The sequence below is a fragment of the Callithrix jacchus genome, chromosome 2, assembly GCF_049354715.1.
Source record: "Callithrix jacchus isolate 240 chromosome 2, calJac240_pri, whole genome shotgun sequence".
In the NCBI taxonomy this organism is placed as follows: Eukaryota; Metazoa; Chordata; class Mammalia; order Primates; family Cebidae; genus Callithrix; species Callithrix jacchus.
Genome location: NC_133503.1, coordinates 189,082,096 through 189,102,143, shown reverse-complemented (window position 1 = coordinate 189,102,143; position 20,048 = coordinate 189,082,096). Strand labels below are relative to the sequence as shown.

The 20,048-nt window shown below is 39.9% G+C and overlaps 1 protein-coding gene across 1 annotated transcript in view; it reads right to left on the bottom strand.

Annotated features, from left to right (window-relative positions):
* The window catches only part of MARCHF11 (membrane associated ring-CH-type finger 11), a 130,595-nt gene that overhangs the window by 20,150 nt on the left and 90,397 nt on the right, over positions 1 to 20,048 (bottom strand). The window contains exon 3 of the mRNA XM_017969981.4: positions 3,318 to 3,510. Within this exon, the coding sequence (XP_017825470.2) occupies positions 3,318 to 3,510 (193 nt within the window). The remainder of the gene's footprint in view (positions 1 to 3,317; positions 3,511 to 20,048) is intronic.

Below are 20,048 nucleotides of genomic sequence, written 5' to 3'. Positions count from 1 at the left end.
TCAACTATAATAGTGGCTGGACCCTCGAGAGAACTCAAAACATTAATAGCAAGAAAGAAAACTAATTTTGGGGAAAGAAGAAAATGTATTCATGATGAATGAAAGCAACAAACAAATGTACTGTGCCTAGGAATAAGTAAATCAATCTCCCCAAGTAAATAAACGTTCTCCAAATCGTAACTTCTATTTAACAATCCAACTCTTCCTTCGCATTATATAGACTGGCTGGATGATAACGTTTTTGCATTCTGGAAAAATCTTCTATGGATTTTCAGAATTATTTTTTCACATAGTATTTATGAAGCTGCCAATATGTTTTTTCTACTTAGGTAGAATCAAGTTTGGAAAGCTTGGACAGACAGGAAAGAGGGATGTCGACAATTGTATTTATAACCCTTTGAATGGGAAGCCAATCTCACATCTTCCCATGGCAAGAAGTGGGCCAGCTCTCTATTGGCTGAGCTATCTGTTCATCTGTTCACCTGCTTGGCTATCACTTCCCCAGGAAGCCCGCCTGAAACCTTTCCCTCCCTACACACAACAGCACAGAGTTCATCCCTCCTGGGGTGGTCCAACTACCCCTTCCTGTTCAGCCTTCCACAGCTGTGCACATCCTACTGTATTCTTTTTTTTTTTTTTCATCCTACTGTATTCTAATCACTTACTTACCTGCCTGTCCTCCCCATGAGCTCCTTGGGGAAAGAAAAGTGATTGACTCTTATTTGTATTCCCAGAACCTAACACTGTTCAACACATAGTAGGTTCTCAAGAAATATTTATTAAACTGAGCTGAGGAAATGGGACTCAGAGTTGTAAACCTGCTTTTCACACTAACTCTGCCTCTAAGTCTTCCTGTCAGGAGTATTTAAGGTACAGTCAATGTAATCTTTGTTACTGTCTGCATTTAATTTGCAGACATTTGAATTAATTTGAAATATTAGCAGGAGCTCTTACTGGCTGCAACCCAATTGGCTATTGGTAGCCTACGAGTGTTTTGCTTTCTTTACTATAATAGTTTCTTAATTTCTTGGGGAAAAAATTAAGATATTCTCTGGGCCAGAACAGACTAATTAGTGAAACTGCCAAGTAAAATAAACAGTGTTCAACCTGAATTCCTTTAATATTTTTCAAAATATGCAAATAGATCGCAGAATGATAAAAGTAGGATTTGATGAGCTAAAACAAACACAGTGAAAACACTGTTAATATTTAGGACTCAGATAAACTTCTCACTCTTCAAAGTATCTCCAGAAAAATACCAACTGCTTTTGTTTCTAAGAAATTTGACTTTATAAAATGGGCAAAGGCTCAAATTTCAAAAGAGAAGCTTGAAATTGTCATATATTACTGAAAGATTATTTGTTCATATGTCTGTGCTCTTGAAACCAGAATTGTAATAATCTTGATTAAAATACTAACATTAGCAATCAAAATTTAAGATATAATAACTCAGCACTAAATGCAAATTGTGAAATTTAAAAAACATCATTTTCTAACCAGAAAATGCTTTTTTTGTTTTGTTTTGTTTTGAGTGTTTATATTGATGGCAAGAAGGTCAACTGGACCTTTTCCCTTCCAGGTTGCACTGGGAGCTAACTGGCTCTTTTATTTTGCATCTCCCTTTTTAATATCAATGGAACACCTCATGATTTTACAACATTCATGCTGAAAGAGAGAACAAACACTATCTTTGAATGTGTTACGAGATTCAAACTGAGGATCAATTTGAATTCTTCTTTACTTAGAGCAATGCCCTAGAGATTGTATTTGAATAAAGATTTAGAACTTCCAAATGCTTTCATATGCATTATCACATTTCATGCAAATTGTTCACATACATGATTAGCTCAATTATTCAAGCAACATCTATTCAGTTTATATATTATTCAAAACATTTCACTCTTTTATTTTTTTCTTTCTGGCCTGAAATTTTATCATTTTCTCTCCCATTAGACTTATACTAGTGAGAAAGGAGGAAAGAAAAGAGTAAAAAAAAAAAACACACACACACACACACAAAATTTAAAAAATAAATAAAATAAAATAAATCATGGTGATCGTGTTTTAAACATTTATAAAGTTCTTTTAGGAAAAAATGTCTGAAGATATTAAAATTGCTAGTCCAATTGAAGTTCTAGCAAGTAGAATATTAAATTTAAGTGATCTCAAAGTTATTCAGTGCTTCCAATTTAATCAAATACACTTAATCTACAACTCCCAATTAATAACGTAATTGTTTTATAATCATTATTTCCTTTATTTAGACTTGCATGGTTGGAATTATCCTTTGCATTTTTACAGGTGAGAGAAAAGAAGTATGGAAGGATGAAGGTGACCTGCCCAAGCAGAGGCCAGGATTAGATACCAAATCTCTTGATCCCAAGCTTAGCATCCATTCACTGAAGCCAGCAGTCCTCGAGCTTCAGTATGCGTTAGAACCTCAGAGGGACTGTAAAACCAAGAAGGCTGGGCCCCACCCCCGAAGTTTCTAATTCAGTGGGTCTGGGTGGAGCCTGTGCATTTCTACCTCGTCAGAGCAGGAAAATGCTCCCAATGACGTGGAGCCCCTCTACAGCCACCCACACCGCTCTACCCCTGGACAGCTGGTCAACATTGCGACGCTTGTGCACCTCACACATTCCACATAAAGGCTGCATGATTGGCTTCCATTTTCTCCCAGTACTAGGGAAACAACAGATGGGTCAAATGCAACACAGAAGTAACCTTTTTGTAGGGTTTATTTTAGCTAAAGTGTTTGATACTTTTTCTCTTCTAAGCCACTGAATGTATTACGTAAAATAAAGAGACACAGGCCAGCAAGGAAAACTGTCCCCAGGTCCCTAACCTTCCAAGGGGCCCTTTCTGCCCTCAGAGAATCTGCATAAGCATCATGATGAAAGACATCCTGGTATCTGTTCTCTCCCCAAACGCACAACACAGTAGTTCCATTTGCATTGGGCCAGTGCTTCCCCAGCTTTGTAAAGGGCAACTGGTTTGCCCTTATTCCTTAGAAATAAATGACTATCCTTATATCACTCACTCCAGATAGTTTCAACTCTTCCTCCTTTCTTTTCATTGTGAAACATCTCACTTTAAATGGGCATTATCCTGTTAATTTTTTTTCAAACTACATGGGAATATAGATGCTGTACTTTCCTAGAAAAGCAGCCCAATTGTGACCCACAGGCAATCCATTAACTGGAGGACTGAGATAACTCAAACCACAACATTCTCTATGAGATCCAAATGGTGAAAACGTAATTGCTGAAAGAAATGGATTACTGACAGTGTGTTAACGTTGAAGATCATGGTCTTACCTATGCACACTAGATCCATAAAACCATACATTCCATAGCAGATCTGAAAAAGGATGTCCTTCCTCTGCCACACTGCATAGGGGCTGAAGGCTGACCAGAGGAGCCAAGTCACACTGGCTATTAAGAACAGGGATCCTAGGATTACAGCAATCATCTGAACTTTCTCAACCAGTGTTATAGAAATGCTCTGCCACTAAAAGAAAAACAGAGGCATGTAAGAAAGGTGCTGTGTAGAATTAAAAAAGAAAAAAAACATTTTTGATCCTGTGTTTTTTTTTTCATAATGTTAGACCCTTTGAAACCTGAGCGGCCCCCAAATGAATGTTTTCATTTCATCGAGGTGATAAAAAATAGACAAGCAGATAAAGATTAATGATTTTCCTTCACTTCATTATTTTCAGTAATTTACCATTCTGTAAGTTTAATCTAGTTGGATTCCAGATAATAGTACTGATTGTGAATAGCTAAGGAATATTTAGTGCCTGGAAATCACATTATTATCTTTCATGCATGCATAAAATCAAATACACTCTGACCATTTGGTGAGGACTTCTCTATCTGGCGATTCAGTTTGCTCTTAATACATTTGTCTACTATAAAAAGAGGAAATTGTCTCTTGTTTTTGTAGGAAAAAAATGTAAAAAGCAAATAAATTATACAAGAACATCAGTGAAAAAGTCGTTTAAGATAACACACCAGAATAATCAGAAGGGAGGTATTAAACTGTACATTATCTGTTATTGGTACATTCTGTATACTCAGATATTACTAACTTTTTATTATCTAATGGGTAATCCATGAAACACTTTTGTCAAGATTTAGAATTTGTACCTACATGAAGTATCTTTGAAGCTCACAAACATTTTCAGCATGTACTCTTCAGTGGGGCAAATAATTTGGTGCCCTAAGCATCAATATTCAAAATAATTTACAGTACAAATGACCAAAAATCCTTCAAGGCTGCTATTGACTGGAGAGGATTAATGAGTCACGTTCTCACTTTTGCATAATTGAAACAGAAACGAAACCAGCATTGTTATTAAGGTTTACCAGTAAACCATGAAACTCAAAACAACCTGCCTAATCTCAATCTGTATGGAAGAGCTCTGGCTATTGCAACATACGGCTCACCAGAAGAATTCTTAACCAGTTCTGTAAATCTTTTAAAACACAGTCGTAAGCAATCAGTGTCCATAGGATGAATCTGAAATTTCATCAAACTCTTTACTTACCTTCAGTCTGAACTTATGTGTTTCTGAATAGCAAGTTTATCACATTGATCCTGTCTCCCTCATTGTATGTGTCTCTGTCACGCTCTCCCTCTCATGCACACACCGTAAGTAAATAATTTTCGTGTAACATTTTAAGTATGTATTTGACCTTCCATATCCATGATACTATTAAATTCCACATTTGTTAAAGATTAAATATCAATGTACATTTGAAATATTTCATTCTCTAAAGTCATGTACCTTATTTTTCTTTTAAAAAGCAGAACTAAACCACAAAGTTTGGTGAAATCCTGTGAGAAAGAGACTTCTGTTCACTTTAATGTAAAGATTAATTCAGTGAGAAATGGCTTGTGCTTTTACAATTCTGAATGAATAATAATTAAACAAGTTCGTAAGTGGGAGTTGAACGATGAGAACACATGGACACAGGGAGGGGAACATCACACATTGGGGCCTGTTGGGGGTAGGGGGCAAGGGGAGAGAGAGAATTAGGACAAATGCCTAATGCATGTGGGGCTTAAAGCCTAGACGACAGGATGACGGGCGCAGCAAACCACTGTGGCACATGTGTACCTATGTAACAAACCTGCATGTTGGGCACCTGTATCCCAGAACTTAAAGTAAAATAAAATGAAATAAAAAATAATTAAACGAGTTGATACTACGTTGCCATCACAAATGGATCAAGGTTGTATTCCAAAACATGTCTGAAGTTGTTTTAGTCTTTGCTCCCTGACATAATTTTAAGAACATTTATTCCAAACTGCCAGGCCTTTGTATTTTTCATCATTTCAAATTTGGTGTCACCAAACAGACGTCAAGTGTCAGCATCTCTTGTACTTGTTCAGTTTTGATGCTCATTAAAACTTGTTTTGAATGCAGCATGGTGAGAAATGAAGAAAACAGCTATCATCCATCCTAAATGGGTGCTAATGTCTATACACATTACCTTACCCTTTAGCAATGTATTAATCATAGCAGATAGAGGAAAACAAAGCATACTTTTAAGTCCATGAGGCAAAGATGTTCAGTTGTGTGTGTATGTGCATGTGTTTGATTTTTACGTGGTGGGCTGCATGTTTGAAATGCGCATGCCTGAATTGGAGGAGTCCTAGGTAATCAAAGGTGAGTAAGGAGGATTCCCAGGAAGAGACTTTACTGATACTTATTTTCTGCTTGCCAATAATTCTACGATGTAATCTTAGGGGAGTTAAATTTGAATAGCTCAAAACTGCATAATGAATTATATTTGTCTTCAATTACACCTACGAATTAATTGATCCAAGCCTACTTGCATGATAATTCAACGTGGTGGCTGTAGACCATCACGTAGTGTGTTAGGCCCTACTGAATGCTTGGATTTGGGAGGATGGAAGTGATTGTTGGATGCACTGGCTGACGTGTTTCCTGGGACCCAGGAAATCAAGCAGCCATGCACTCACCCTGAGATGCCAGGCTCTTCCATTTTCTGTACAGCATGCTTCTGACACACGAGGTGTGGCTGCTTCTAGGTGAGGAGGGTGAATGAAGGGAGAGGCCACCAGAGGCAAGAAACATGGACGCTTCACACTCCTTTTGGTGACAGCGAATTTACATTTGTGTACAGTTCAAATGCTTGACAGTTTGGAATGAGCGTGTTTAAGATTACATCCGGGGGCAAGGGGAAAAAGAGCAATCCCAGATTACAGTACACTGGGAAGCTTAACTATTCACTATCATCATAGAAATTATTTTTGTTATAAATATAAGGAGTAATTTGGAATTTTTGAAGATTATTTTTTAAAAAAGGATAAATTATACAAAATGTATAGTGAGCTCCCTGAAATTTTGAGGGGTTTTCTATCACTCTGCTAATAATGCAAATATGTAAATGTATTTAAAAGTAAACAGATGTTCCTCAAATACTGATGAACCTTAAAATTAACATCATTTTTGAATAGCTAATGAGGACACACCAATACTGAAACCAAAATTACTAAATTCAATTATAAACACAGGAATTTTTCTTTGAAGACAGCTGTTATCTTCGTAATTTCTTTCTTTGCCCACTATATTTGTTGCTTTCTTATATCTACCATTATGTGCAAAAAGGAGGGTTGCTCTCATTCTTCCACTAGAAGAAAGAATTTTGCCATCAACCAGCAGAAACATTCACCTAGTGTCCTTGCCCTTGGAGGGAGGGCATCATCTAATGGACTCAGCCTGAAGGAGTTGTGTTAATGGGCCATTTGCTTCAATGATAAAAGTGGAAAACAAGTCTCGTGAGACTTCTCTCTCTACCCCAATGTTATATCCAAAAGTTTTGGAAATAATCCAAAGGCCAGGATTTAAGTGCATGAGACTATTTTCGAAACTTTTGAACAAAATATTTCAATAGATAAACACACTGTCTCCTCTAAAGAGATACATAAGAGTGTGTGTGTTTGTGTGTATGTGTGTGTGTCCACGTGTGTGTGTGTTCGTACGTGCATGGGTGCTTCATTTAAGTGTGTGTGTTCGTGTGTGGGTGTGTGTGTTCATGTGTACATGTGTCTGTTTCCTATTTCTAGGAAAGTAATATAACAATATCCAGATTGGCTCTAAATAGTCGCTATTGTTCTCTTTCTTTCTTTCCTTCTTTCTCTTTCTTTCCTTCTTCTTTCTGTCTTTCTTTCCATAATTGTTGAATATGTGTGACTCTTTCATATTCCTGAAAAGCTGTTTACTTCTACAAAACAATTTCATCTACTGTTTCTGGCAAAAGTGGGACCAACTGGCACCTCTTTTGAAAGTTCACCCTCATTAAGTGTACTAGAAGAAATAATTTAATAAAATTTACTAAATTTTATGATTTAGTAAATCAGGCTTATATTTATATAGGACTGATACATGCTAGGCATTTTTCTAAGAGATTATATATGTATTAAGTCATTTAATTCCTAAAACTCCTCTATGAGGGAATTACTATTATTATCCCCATTTTACAGACAAGTAACTTGAGGCAGAGAAGCTGAACAACTTGCTCAAGGTTCATATCTAGTCAGGACTGGAGCTGACATACAACCCCAGGTAGTTTGGCTTCTAGGTTCATGCTTTTACCACTTATACTAGACCATGTAATAATTCCACTGAGAGTTTTCATAACAAGTAATGGCATACACATCACCTCTGCAGTGCCATGACAATTCTCCGGATGAAACTTCCCAGTCTGTCTTTTCCAGGCTACTGAAAGAGCTTTCTAGCTGAACTTGAAGCTGTGAGTCATTCCCTGCTCCTTGGAGTTAATTCCCCAGGGTTCACTCCTAATGAAAGGGGAGCTGCCCCTCTAAGCTTCAGCAGGGAGGGCTAAATGTTTGGTTCGGCACATATCCTCATAGTCTGGTAGAGGATAAAAAAGGAATGGAGGGCAATTAAGAGGAAGAGAGGAAAGGAACAGGGAAGGAAGGAAAGGAGGGAGGGAGGGATACCCCTCCATTCGGCTTCGTATGACTTGTTTTTATCTCCTAAATGTACTGTTTACTTTACACTCTTTCCTCAGCATGCAACATCTCTCCTCTTTTCTCACCTGATCCATCTGTCCATACCTGGCAATAATGCCACCTCTTCTAAAAAGCGGTCCTCTCCTGCCCTTCCTCTCCTAAACAGGATCCCTCTTGCTGGGCCCCCACTGTCCACTATTTATACTTGGGAGAGATGGCTTCTTTCCTTCACGCTTGAATCCCAGATAGCCGTGTCATCCCAGCTGTCCCTAGACTGCAGGTTTCCTGGTGGTGGAAAGCGGAGTCTCATGCCCACTCCTGTGCACCACACAGCTGAGTACACTCAGAAAATGCTGGAAATACATAGAATTCTGACTTTACTTTCAACCACCAATCCGATTGCCAGATTTGCAGCCAGATAGCTGCTTGCATTCCATGAGTGCCTATGGGATACAGACCCACTCTGGCCAAGCCACCAGTGAGTCAAGAAATGAGAACTCAGATCTGTCTCCAAAGCCTCAGTTCTTTCTAAAATGCCCTTCTCTCTGCCTACTCTCTCTGCTATCACCCCTTCATTCTTTGCTTAAACTGACACATTCTGCATCTGAAAAAAAAAACAACATGGGCTCAATGATACCTATTTAAAAAAACATGGGCTCAATCATACCACATGGCTGTGAAATGGAGAAAAGTCAACACTCCAAAAGCAGTCCAATAAAGTTCCAAAATCTGGCTCATAGCTTTCTCTTTTTTTTTTTTTTTTTTTGAGACAGAGTGTTGCTCTTGTTGCCCAGCTGGAATGCAGTGGTACCATCTTGGCTCACTGCAACCTCTGCCTCCCAGGTTCAAGGGATTCTCCTGCCTCAGCCTCCTGAGTAGCTGGGACTACAGGCACGTACCACCACACCTGGCTAATTTTTGTACTGTGTATTTTTAGTAGAGACAGGGTTTCACCATATTAATCAGGTTGGTCTTGAACTCCTGACCTCGTGATCCTCATAGCTTTCTAAATGGCGTCTCCAAATATTTCTTGAATCTGAAAGCTGCAGTTTGGTAAATTATTAACATGAAGAAGACAAGCTCAAGGAGTTATATCTCTTTAATTGTAATGAAATTTTGGGAGAAATTAACTCACATTGGATGTTATGTAATATTCCTTTTACATGTAGCTGTTTGGAGATGTACCAATAAGGCCCACCAGTCCTACAAAGATTCTGAAAATGTACATGGCCCAGAACTGGGTATCTTTGTGTGGGAGATTCCGTGTTAGTGGAGTATTCTCCGTGAGAAATTAGATAAGCACTCCAATAATTACCACAGATAGCTGTGAAACTAGACAAATACTGTATTCTTATCAATGAAGTATGACTAATTAATGGAGGTTTATTACTGCCATCAGAGAATAGAGGAGGGAAGGAAAAGCTATGAATTTTCTTTAAGGAAATATCAGGGTACTTCAAGTCTCTTCCCGTACAAATCCATTCCAGCCAGTAAGCTAAGCACTTGAGAGAGACATACACTCCATCAGGTCTCTAAAAAGCTATTTAGACGAAAGTGCACTTGTCTTTCTGTTGTCTGAAAGAGTTAATAAACCTTCTCAATTTAGGAACCAATTTCCTCTCTAAAAACAGCACGCTCAGCGGGAACTAGGCTGAACTCGGAGGGAGAGAAGATCTCTTCAGGGGCCTTAAATCATTCAGTCTCAGGTACGGTTTCATCTTTGTTTTTGTAAGGCAGGCCAGAATGAACCATAACTTAATACATTTGTAGTACGATGATTTATACTGTGCACCATGACAGGTGGGATTACTCACCAGTGTCACAGGAGAGAACACCTGCTCTTAAGAGGTGTCCTCTTCAGAAAATGAATTTAGCTAAAACTTACATTCAGTCATCTTTAGATGGTGTGCAAATTGCATCACTAAAGTTGAGATTTGAAATGCTGGCAGAAAACATCTCAATGTGTAATCAAGTTGACATGTAGACACAAAATTCAGTTAATTATATGCCCATTCTTTGTAGAGCTGTATTTATAGGCTGCATATTAAAAATCTTTTCTGCTAGAAAAGCATTTTTCACAAACTTAGCAGAGCTGAGCTAAAGATTAGACAAAAGGAATTTGCTTTGCCTGAGAAAGAGGAAATCTAAACAACCTAGAGAAAATCATTAGAAAACACAGAACCATTTCTCTGGAAAAAGTGTTAAAAAATAATTAAATGAAAGAGGAACATAATAACTGATCCTAAAGATGGAAGGAGCAGTAAGGAGATATTATAAATAAGTTTATGCTCATTAATTCCATAGCATAAAGGAAATAGATACGTAAGTTGCTTGGAAAACTTAATTACCAAAACTGACTCAAGAAGAAATGGAATGTATAAATAATTCTACATAAAAACTGAAGTTATCTTCAAAAGCCTTCCACAAACGAGATAACAAACACCCCCAGGACCAGTTTCACTAGATGTTATCAAGCATTTAAAGACAAAACCAAATCAATCTTACCTATTCTCTGTCAGAAATTAGAAGAGGGCAGAACACTTTCCAACTCATTTTACAAGGCCAACACAACCCTGATACCAAAACCTGATGAGAACGTTACAAGAAAAGACAAATTTCCCAGGCCAATATTCTTTATGAGAATGGATGAGAAAAAAAATTCTCGACTAGACATTAGCCAACGGAATCCAGAAACATACAAAAACAACAGTGCAGCATGAGTGAGTCAGGTTCATCCTAGAAAGTCAAGGTCAATATAACATCAAAATGGTAATCAATGCAACAGGTCATATTACAAATAAAAATATCCTCTCAATAGATGTGGCAAAATCATTTTCTGTACCCCCATTCATGATGAAAACTAGGAAGAGAAAGAAAACTTCTTAGACTGAAAAGGGCTTCTACAAAACACTTGGATAGGATCATACCTAATTGTGCAGGGTGGCTCGGGGGGTTGGGGGGAAGCTATCTTTTCTCTGATCAGGAACTAGGCAAAGATTTTCACCCTTATTACTTCTATCCAATATGACACTGGATGTCCTACTCAATGCAATAAGCCAAATATAAAAAGAGAAAAGTATAAAGACTATGAAGGAAAAACCATAAAACTGTCTATCTGTGTAGAAATCCTAGGGGATTTACAAGAAAACCTAATAGAATTAGGAAATTAATTTAGCAAAGCCTCACAATACAAAGTAACAGGTCAGGTGTGGTGGCTCACACCTGTAATCCCAGCACTTTGGGGAGGCAGAGGCAGGTGGATCACCTGATGTCAGGAGTTCAAAACCAACCTGGCCAACATGGTGAAACCCCCTCTCTACTCAAAATACAGAAATTAGCCGGGTGTGGTGGTGAGTGCCTGAAATCCCAGCTACTTGGGAAGCTGAGGCAGGAGAATCACTTGAATCCAGGGGGCAGAGGTTGCAGTGAGCCAAGATCTTGCCACAGCACTCCAGCCTGAGAGACAGAGGGAGACTCCATCTCAAAAAAAGAAAAGAAAAAAAAATACAAGGTAACAATTATCGATTATATTTAAATAGCAAAAAGTTGAAAAGAGAAATTACAAAAACAATACCACTTAAACAACAAAAATCATAAATTACTTAGGAATAAGTTTTTAAATTTTTTATTAATTAATTTATTTATTTATTTATTTTGAGACAGAGTTTCGCTCTTGTTACCCAGGCTGGCATGCAATGGCGCCATCTCGGCTCACCGCAACCTCCGCCTCCTGGGTTCAGGCAATTCTCCTGCCTCAGCCTCCTGAGTAGCTGGGATTACAGGAACGCGCCACCATGCCCAGCTAATTTTTTTGTATTTTTAGTAGAGACGGGGTTTCACCATGTTGACCAGGATGGTCTCGATCTCTTGACCTCGTGATCCACCCGCCTCGGCCTCCCAAAGTGCTGGGATTACAGGCTTGAGCCACCGCACCCGGCCCCTAAAGTATTTTTTAAATCATCTGTTGTAAACATGTATAGACTTTTCCTTGTCCTTATTTCCTAAAAAGTACAGTATAACTATTTACATAGTATTTACATTGTGTTAGATATTACGAATAATCTTTAGGTGATTTAAAGTACAAAAGAGGTTATATGCAAATACTCTGCCATTTTATGTCAGGGTCATGAGCATTCGTGGTATTTGCTGGAAGTTCTGAAACAATCTCACATGGATACCAAGAGACAACTATATAAATATATATGGCTATACAGCCTGCCTACTGAGAAGAGGGTTCACAGAAGAAGGGCAGCATGGAGAGATTCATGATATCTTGTGAGGGAGAGTGGAGCCTACAGAGGAATGGTCATTTAGAAAATAGCCTGCCTCAGCCTCCTGAGTAGCTGGGATTACAGGCACGCACCACCAGGCCCAGTTAATTTTTTTTGTATTTTTAGTAGAGACGGGGTTTCACCATTTTGACCAGGATGGTCTCGATCTCTTGACGTCGTGATCCACCCGCCTCGGCCTCCCAAAGTGCTGGGATTACAGGTGTGAGCCACCGCGCCCGGCCCTAAGGAATAAGTTTTTTTTAAAAGATAAACTACAAATGGTTGTTAGGTAACATTCAAAAAAAACTATATAAGATTTATTTTTTAAAATTTAGAAACTGTTGTTCTTGTTAAATAATCCTCAAAACCTCTTCTTCCTTGTACCTACACTTTGATGTAACACTTTTTAGCTTAATAAAAGCCATTTTCTTTGTAAAAAGAGGAAAAGAAAACTACAGATGTGAGCATTAAACAAGGAATGCTCTGGGTTTACTAACGGAGACTTTTATGAAAGAGGATGAAAGTTTCAAGAAATATGACCCACTTATTTCTGATTTCTAAGAAATATGAATTTGGACCATGATAACTATGAATTGGCTCCTGTCATATCTGCCACATGGTAGAAATTTGATACTGTATAGAGATACATTTAAAAGTGTTTCAAATTTTTATAGAATTATTATAACCCATAAAAGAGAAGGGAAAAAAGAATTCAATTGCTTACATATTATAATGCAAACAATCACTTTGTTGATTTTTCATTGACATCATTCCATTAAAAACATTTTTAAACGCCAAAAATAAATAAGACCCATATAAATTACAGCTGTGGCTAAGAAGACTCAGCATCGTTCAGATTGTCATTCTCCTCCATTTTAACTTCAAAAGTTAAAACAGAAGCAAAATCATATCAGGAAAATAAAAGCTTCTTGTTTTGTTGAGTTTATCAAAAAGCTTTTAAAAAGAGACCACTCATTTGATGTTAATCAGTGTAATTTTAATTCATAGAAATCCAAAAAAGAAAATTGCTGGTTGCTATTTACGAAAGAATCAGGCACGAGGAAATGCTCGAGACTCACTTTCCTGTATGAAAAGATCTTTCCTCCGCTTCTTTGGCTATGGGTAATGCACATCCTCTGAGGGATGGTGTCTTGACCACACATCATCATTCTGTTTAATTAAAACGCCTTGAACTCAGTCATGCAACCCATAGAAGAGCAGACAGGTGGTGGGGGGCTCCCCATGTGTACTTGGGAATGCTGTCAGGGTTTCATGTTACTGTACAGAATTTAAATGTGAGTAAAAATTTTCTTCCAGAAACCTAGAAACCCCAGCGGGGTTGAAGGGCCACGAGCATGGCAGACCCAGGACTATGGCAATGTGCTCAGTTTGATTTGCTGCTCAGGAGGAAGGAATTAAGCACCCTGAAGTATGGGTTACACTGGGGGTTCCAGGGGTGAGTGTCCAAGACAATAAGCCTGGGTCCCAGGATTACAAAGGAGAAGAGAAATGTTCTTTCCCCAGAAAAGAAGCCCTGGGAGGAGGTAGCCTCTAGGAAGACTTCACTCTGATAAGGAGATTTTCTTCCCCCACCTTCCTCAGGGTACCGGACTTAAGAGGAGTGGACACGGGAGTGGGCGAGGTTGCCCTTTAACTCCAGAACCAGGAGAATAAAGTGGTGGATGAATCAGAACAAATGTAAAACCGGCCCAGGGCCATGGAGGCAGCAAAAGGAGCACCAGGCCAGGGCCAGAGTGACCAGATAAGCCAGGAAAGTTCCAAAATTCAATTCCAGGAGGAGGAAAGTTGATACAAGGGGAAGGTTTGGTTATCAAGAGAGAATCAGGAGCAGCAGAGCCCGGCGATGTGGAGTAGAGAAAGATGCTAAGTGGGAAGGCGGCTATAGGTGGCCAGGGACCAGGACGCTAACAACGCCAGTGAGATGGGTCTCACAAAGAACTGTCCACCCAAGAAAATCCTCCCAGCAAAGGCTGCCCTTTCCCCAGGCGCCAAGTCTTTAGAAACAAGAGTTGAATCCTGTTTGGAGAATCTCCTATCCATCTGTCTCCACTCACAGCAGGAAGGTCTATCAGGGCAGCAGAAGGTGTAAAAAGTGTTCTTAGAAGGTATAAGGATGCTTAGTAGAAAAGTTATGTTTAACTTAGAAAAATCCCTCAATAACTGAGTAGTAACTGGAGCAACAACTATTTGGACTGACTGGCAAACATTAATTTAGCAACGAAATTCATGGGTGCAGAGTCCACGGAACACCAAAGTTTATTCCTCTGTTTGCTTTCTCTAGTTCCTCCAGAACCATCCATATCTCATCTCTCCATGTTATCTCCTCTTTGATTGCTATAGATTTTCATATATGTCAGAGGCTTACTAGTCCCAATTTAACAGTCTAAAAGTTGAAACATAAACGCATTCTAGCTCTTCAGTTTTCAAGAGTTTTTGTGGCCTTCTCCTCTCAGTGTTAACTGTTTCTCATAACAAAAGCAGGTGCTAGCTATTTTCTCAAACCAGGCAGCTCTTCCCCAAGTGTCAACTGTCTAATATGATTAGGCTTAGTAACTGGATTTTGCCGCATATGAATTAAAAGTGTGTATCTGCATGTGATACAGTTTTATTTCATTACTCCTCTCAATATTCAGCATTAATTATGTTTAAATATAGGCTTCCCAGGGGAGTCCTATCTAACTAATTAGGTGGTCATAACTAGATTTACTTGTTCTCTCCACAAGGAGTTGAAAGCTACCTTTGCTAAAGGAGCTTATTTAAATTCTCAACAGGATATTGCTGTTTTCGATGTAGCTTTTGGAACAGAATTTTCATTGAAAGCAATGACCTTCCCACTTGAAATACTTCACTTCATGTAGGCCAGTGCAATTTCTCCTGGCGGTAAGAACAAAACCGTTAGTAATTAGGGACCATAGCATGAGGCAGATTATTGCCTGCATGAAATTGATGCAGAATCTTTGACAAAGTGGCTTCTCTCAGTTACAGGGAGGTGGCATACTATATTGGGATAAACAGAGATCTGTGAATTGGCACTGCTATCAGGTGGTAATTCTTCTCATAAGAACCTCAATCTTCCTCTTTATGAAATGGCACTGGGTATATCTTAGAATAATTGAGTGTTGATGCCTCCATGCGTTGGTCTCCTTCCTTAAAACTGGGGTTCTGAGGACTGAGATCATGACTGTAAGATCATAAGGTGGCAGAGTCGGTAACAGAAAAAACACAGCCCATTAAGCCGAGTTGAATGTGCAGTGTTCACTACTACATGGGACTGGGCTTTGCCTCGGTTCTTGGTTAACGTCACACTGTGAGATGACACCGATACGTAAAGGAGGCAGGGAAATACTGGGTAGAAGAGGGTGAGGTCTCTGGAGAGGGCTCCACCCTCAAGCCTGGACCTGCAGTCCTAAATGAGAACTTCACTTCCCTGCTTTCCCTCACATCCGTGAATGTTGCCTTCTGGCCTACCACACCCCCTATCCTGTGCCCATCAGAACCCCAGACTCCAGACTCAACTCAAACACACAGAAGAGAGAAGTGTCTGAATGTCAAGAGGAGAAGAAGCAGCTGGACATCAGAGACTATGGTCAGAGAGGAGTTTAGCCACAGACAGCTGAACTCTAGGGGAAGACTGCCTTCCCACTCCAACCCTGTACCAGCTCCACATCCCGCTGAAAGCCACTTCCACTGCTCAACAGAATCCCTACATTCACCATGTTTCCAGCCTGTGTGACCTCATTCCTCTTGAGCACCGGACAAGGGCCTGGGTGTGGGTCACGAGGCTGTCACTCTGCCTCTCTACTGAGCTGTTTAGCGACTGCCATGGGCCAGGACAGGGTTTGTTCCTGCCAGAACCCAAAGGCACTTGCCCTGGCTCCTGCACTCATTCACCTGCATGCTCCCTGTTTTGCAAGGGGTTTGAGCATTGTTAGCTAAGTAAGTGAGCCACCCTTTCAGGAGTCCCACAAAGCGGTCAAGGGAATTATCTTGTCTCAACACCATTGATATAAAAATACACATGGAATTCTGACCCTTTTAAGCATCTAATATGTCTAAAGACATTAATTCAACATGCACTTGTCAGACGTCTGGTACATGCCAGACCCTGCAGAAGTCACCATAAGGTCACTGCCCAAGCAGAAAAACAAAACAAAACAAACAAAGAAAAAGTCCACAGACGTCACAATATAGCTTGGCATGCACTGACCGAGAAAAGCGAATATGGTGCCTGGTGAATGGAGAGATTGCATCTGCCGTGGTCATCGGGAGGGTTCCAGAACAAGGAAGCGCTTGAGCTGAGTTTGAGTTGGAAGATTGGCTAGGTGGAGAGACAGCTAAGGACCAGGGAAGATGAAGGACAAACAAGGAGAAGTACGTGCACAGGAGCTGGAGTGTTTGGGAAATGGTGAGGTTTTATTGTTGCTAGAGGGTAGAATCCATGTGGGCAAGCTTGGGGGGTTTCTAGGATTAACTGTGGAGTTTGAATTTTATCCTACAAGGCAATGACAATTACAAAATCACAAGAAAGAACCAGGTTTGAATGTGAAAGAATATCGCAGAGACATTCACCTGCCTAGACCTGTTCTTACTTCCTGTATTTTCCAAAGATGGTTAAAATAATACATCCTGTTCATGTGATTTTTTGCCATGTGGCTCTTGCCATTCCCCATCAAGAAGTTGTGTCCATTTCTCCACCCCCTAGAATACAGGGGATGCTTTGACCAATAGCACATGGCATAAATGGCTCTGTATCAATTCCAAACACAGATTTTAACTGACCTGGCAGCTTCTGTTCCCCTTTTAAAAGCCACGCCACATAAGAAGTACTGAAACCATCATTAGTACAGAAGCTCAAGCCACATGGGATTAGGCCCTGGCAGATGAGACGCCATGTGGAGAGGGAGACCAAGGAGCACTGAGGCACTAGGCATGTAAGTGAAGTTCTCATGGAAGTGCATCCTCCTGCCCAAGAATCCTATGCAGATGCCACATTAATCACAGACAAATCACCCAGCAGAACCCTTTTGGACCATAAAATTGTGAGCAAAAGGAAAATAGTTGTTTGAAACCACTAAATATCTTTGCATCATAGTAATCGCAGGAGAGATAGACTAAGATTCAGAAAACCAGACTCTCATTGTATCACCAACTCAGCTGAGCTGCCCAACTTCTCAACCATTTCTCTTTCTCATCTTTAAAAATGAAGATTTTTATTAAGTTATTTTTATGGCCCCTTTCTGCTCTGCAGTTCCCTAGAGTATAGCTTCACTTTATTATTTAACCTTTTCTTTCCTTCCCGCCGTTCCCCCTTACCCCTCCTCTTCCATCTCCTTCTCCCCACCACTACCTTAGGAATTCTATAACAAAAAGTCATTAAAGGCATCAGAAATGTTTTGGGGATGATAAAATATTCTACAACTGTATGGGGATAAAAGCTGAACAAGTTTATAAATTTACTAAAAATTATTGTACACTTAAAATGGGGGAATTTTATGGCATATAAATATCTCAATAAAATGATTTTTAAAGACCTGGAAAAGAAATTTTTAAAACAGCCAAATGCGTGAAATGTTTTTGGCAATTATTTGTCTGGTTGGTATGTGTTATAGTCTATTGTGAAATACTTAAAATGCACTTAACTTTTAAAAGTAAATCTAACTCCTAGCACAAGCAACCCAACAGAGAGGGAACCCCAAAGAAGTCCATTTCCTTCAAGGAAAAAAGCTCAGAGTTTTTGTTTTGTTTTTTTTGTTGTTGTTGTTGTTGTTGTTTTTCTTCCTAGAAGGTTGTAGGGTGGCTAGTGAGTTTGGATTCTGAGGTCAAATTTGAATCCGAGGTCTGTTGCTCCATGTCTTTGCTGTATTACTTTGAGCAAAAATAACCTATTATCCTCACCTACAAAACTGGATAATAGTAATTCTTATTTATGTAAGGTTATGGTGAGGACTAAACACACACATACCCACTCACACTCACACACACGCATACACTCTCACACACAGTCATACACACATCACACACACATCACACACACACACTCTCACACGCATACACTCCCACACAGTCATACACACATCACACACACACACACGCATACACTCACACACAGTCATACACACACTCACACACACAGTCACACTCACATCCCCCCCACACACATCCCACAGGGCCTGGGCACATAGTGGGTGTTCACATAGCTATAATTTTTCTTCACAGGTAAGAGAGCACTAACTGACAACTTCTCTGAGTAAGGCAAATTCCTCAGCCCTTCACTTCTGGAGGCTTCTAGATGAAGTCTGATGGACTAATAACCACCAGTGTGACTGGGCACTATGGCCTGGCCCGTCTCCCATTTCAACTCCGAATCATGTCTCCTTTCCTGGCATCCTGCAGGGTTTTGCATATCACGTTGGTGGAAGTGCAAAGACATCCTTTCCACTGACATAAAGAACTGTAAATCTCTAACGTGAGATTTGGCAGCTCATCAATCCTCAGTGAGGAATGGGGAAAGGGAGGGATGGCTATGATACCTTCTCATATCTTATTCTTTACTTTGAACAATATTTTAATATAACAAAAAAACAAATTCCTTTCTGTTCCTAGAATTCCTCGCAGTCCTTTAGTTTTCCCATCAATAAGGATTTTACGGTAATAATAAAGAACAAGGTATTGCTCACTAAAGAGATCTTCCCCTTGCTTAAACTTTAAGGCAGTCGTTCACATTTAATTGAGAACTCACTATTTGCCAAGCCAGGAAGAAATGTACTGAGATGCCCCAGCCTCTGGCCAGAACACCTCACAGTCCAGGAAGGGAGAAGACACTAGGCCAATGGCTACAGTGGATCCCCACAGCCATCTCAAGCCACAGAAGAAGTACAGAGAAGGTAACATGGGCTCTGGGGTTTCGAAGCATCTGTAGAAGTTCATTAGGCAGAAAGGAATGCGTCCATCAGAAGGCCAGACACCTCTCGCTCTCTGGCTTCATGTTTTTTCTTCAATTTTGTTTTATATTTCACTTGCCTTCTCCATATTTTGAGCTCTCCTCCCATGTCTGGTTTTGCAAGTCAGCAACAAACAGCCAAACGGTGACTTGCTTAGCCCTTTTACATGAATAATCCAGTATAACGTGTTTTTTAACCTTCAAATAGCTCACAATTTACTTGATAAGATCATGGCACAAGAAACAGAGGGGACAAAACAATAGTGCATGTCATCGAGCCATAAACTGTGCAGAAGAATCTGTGAGTTTCATAATGGTAGCTGGGTGGAGAGATGCCAATGTAAGCTAAAACAATTTAGAACGGCTTCCTGTAGGGGGCAGACTCCCTGTGAATGGCAGGGAATACTGGGAGATATAAAAGTCTGAGACGAGACCTTCCAGGTAGAAGCAACCTGAACAAGGCTCCAAGAAGGGAGAATGAGCAAGGGGTGCCTCTGTGGCACCCCATTTAAAATAAGACTATGTCTACCAACCCCAGAGGAGTCATTTGAAAGTAGAGGGGCTGGGCATGGTGGCTCATGCCTGTAATCCCAGCACTTTGGGGGGCTGAGGTGGGCGAATCATGAAGTCAAGAAATTGAAACCATCTTGGCCAACGTGGTGAAACCCATCTCTACTAAAAATACAAAAATGAGCTAGGTGTGGTAGTGCGCATCTGTAATCTCAGCTACTTGGGAGGCTGAGGCAGGAGAATCCCTTGAACTCAGAAGACAGAGGTCGCAGTGACCCAAGATTGCACCACTGCACTCC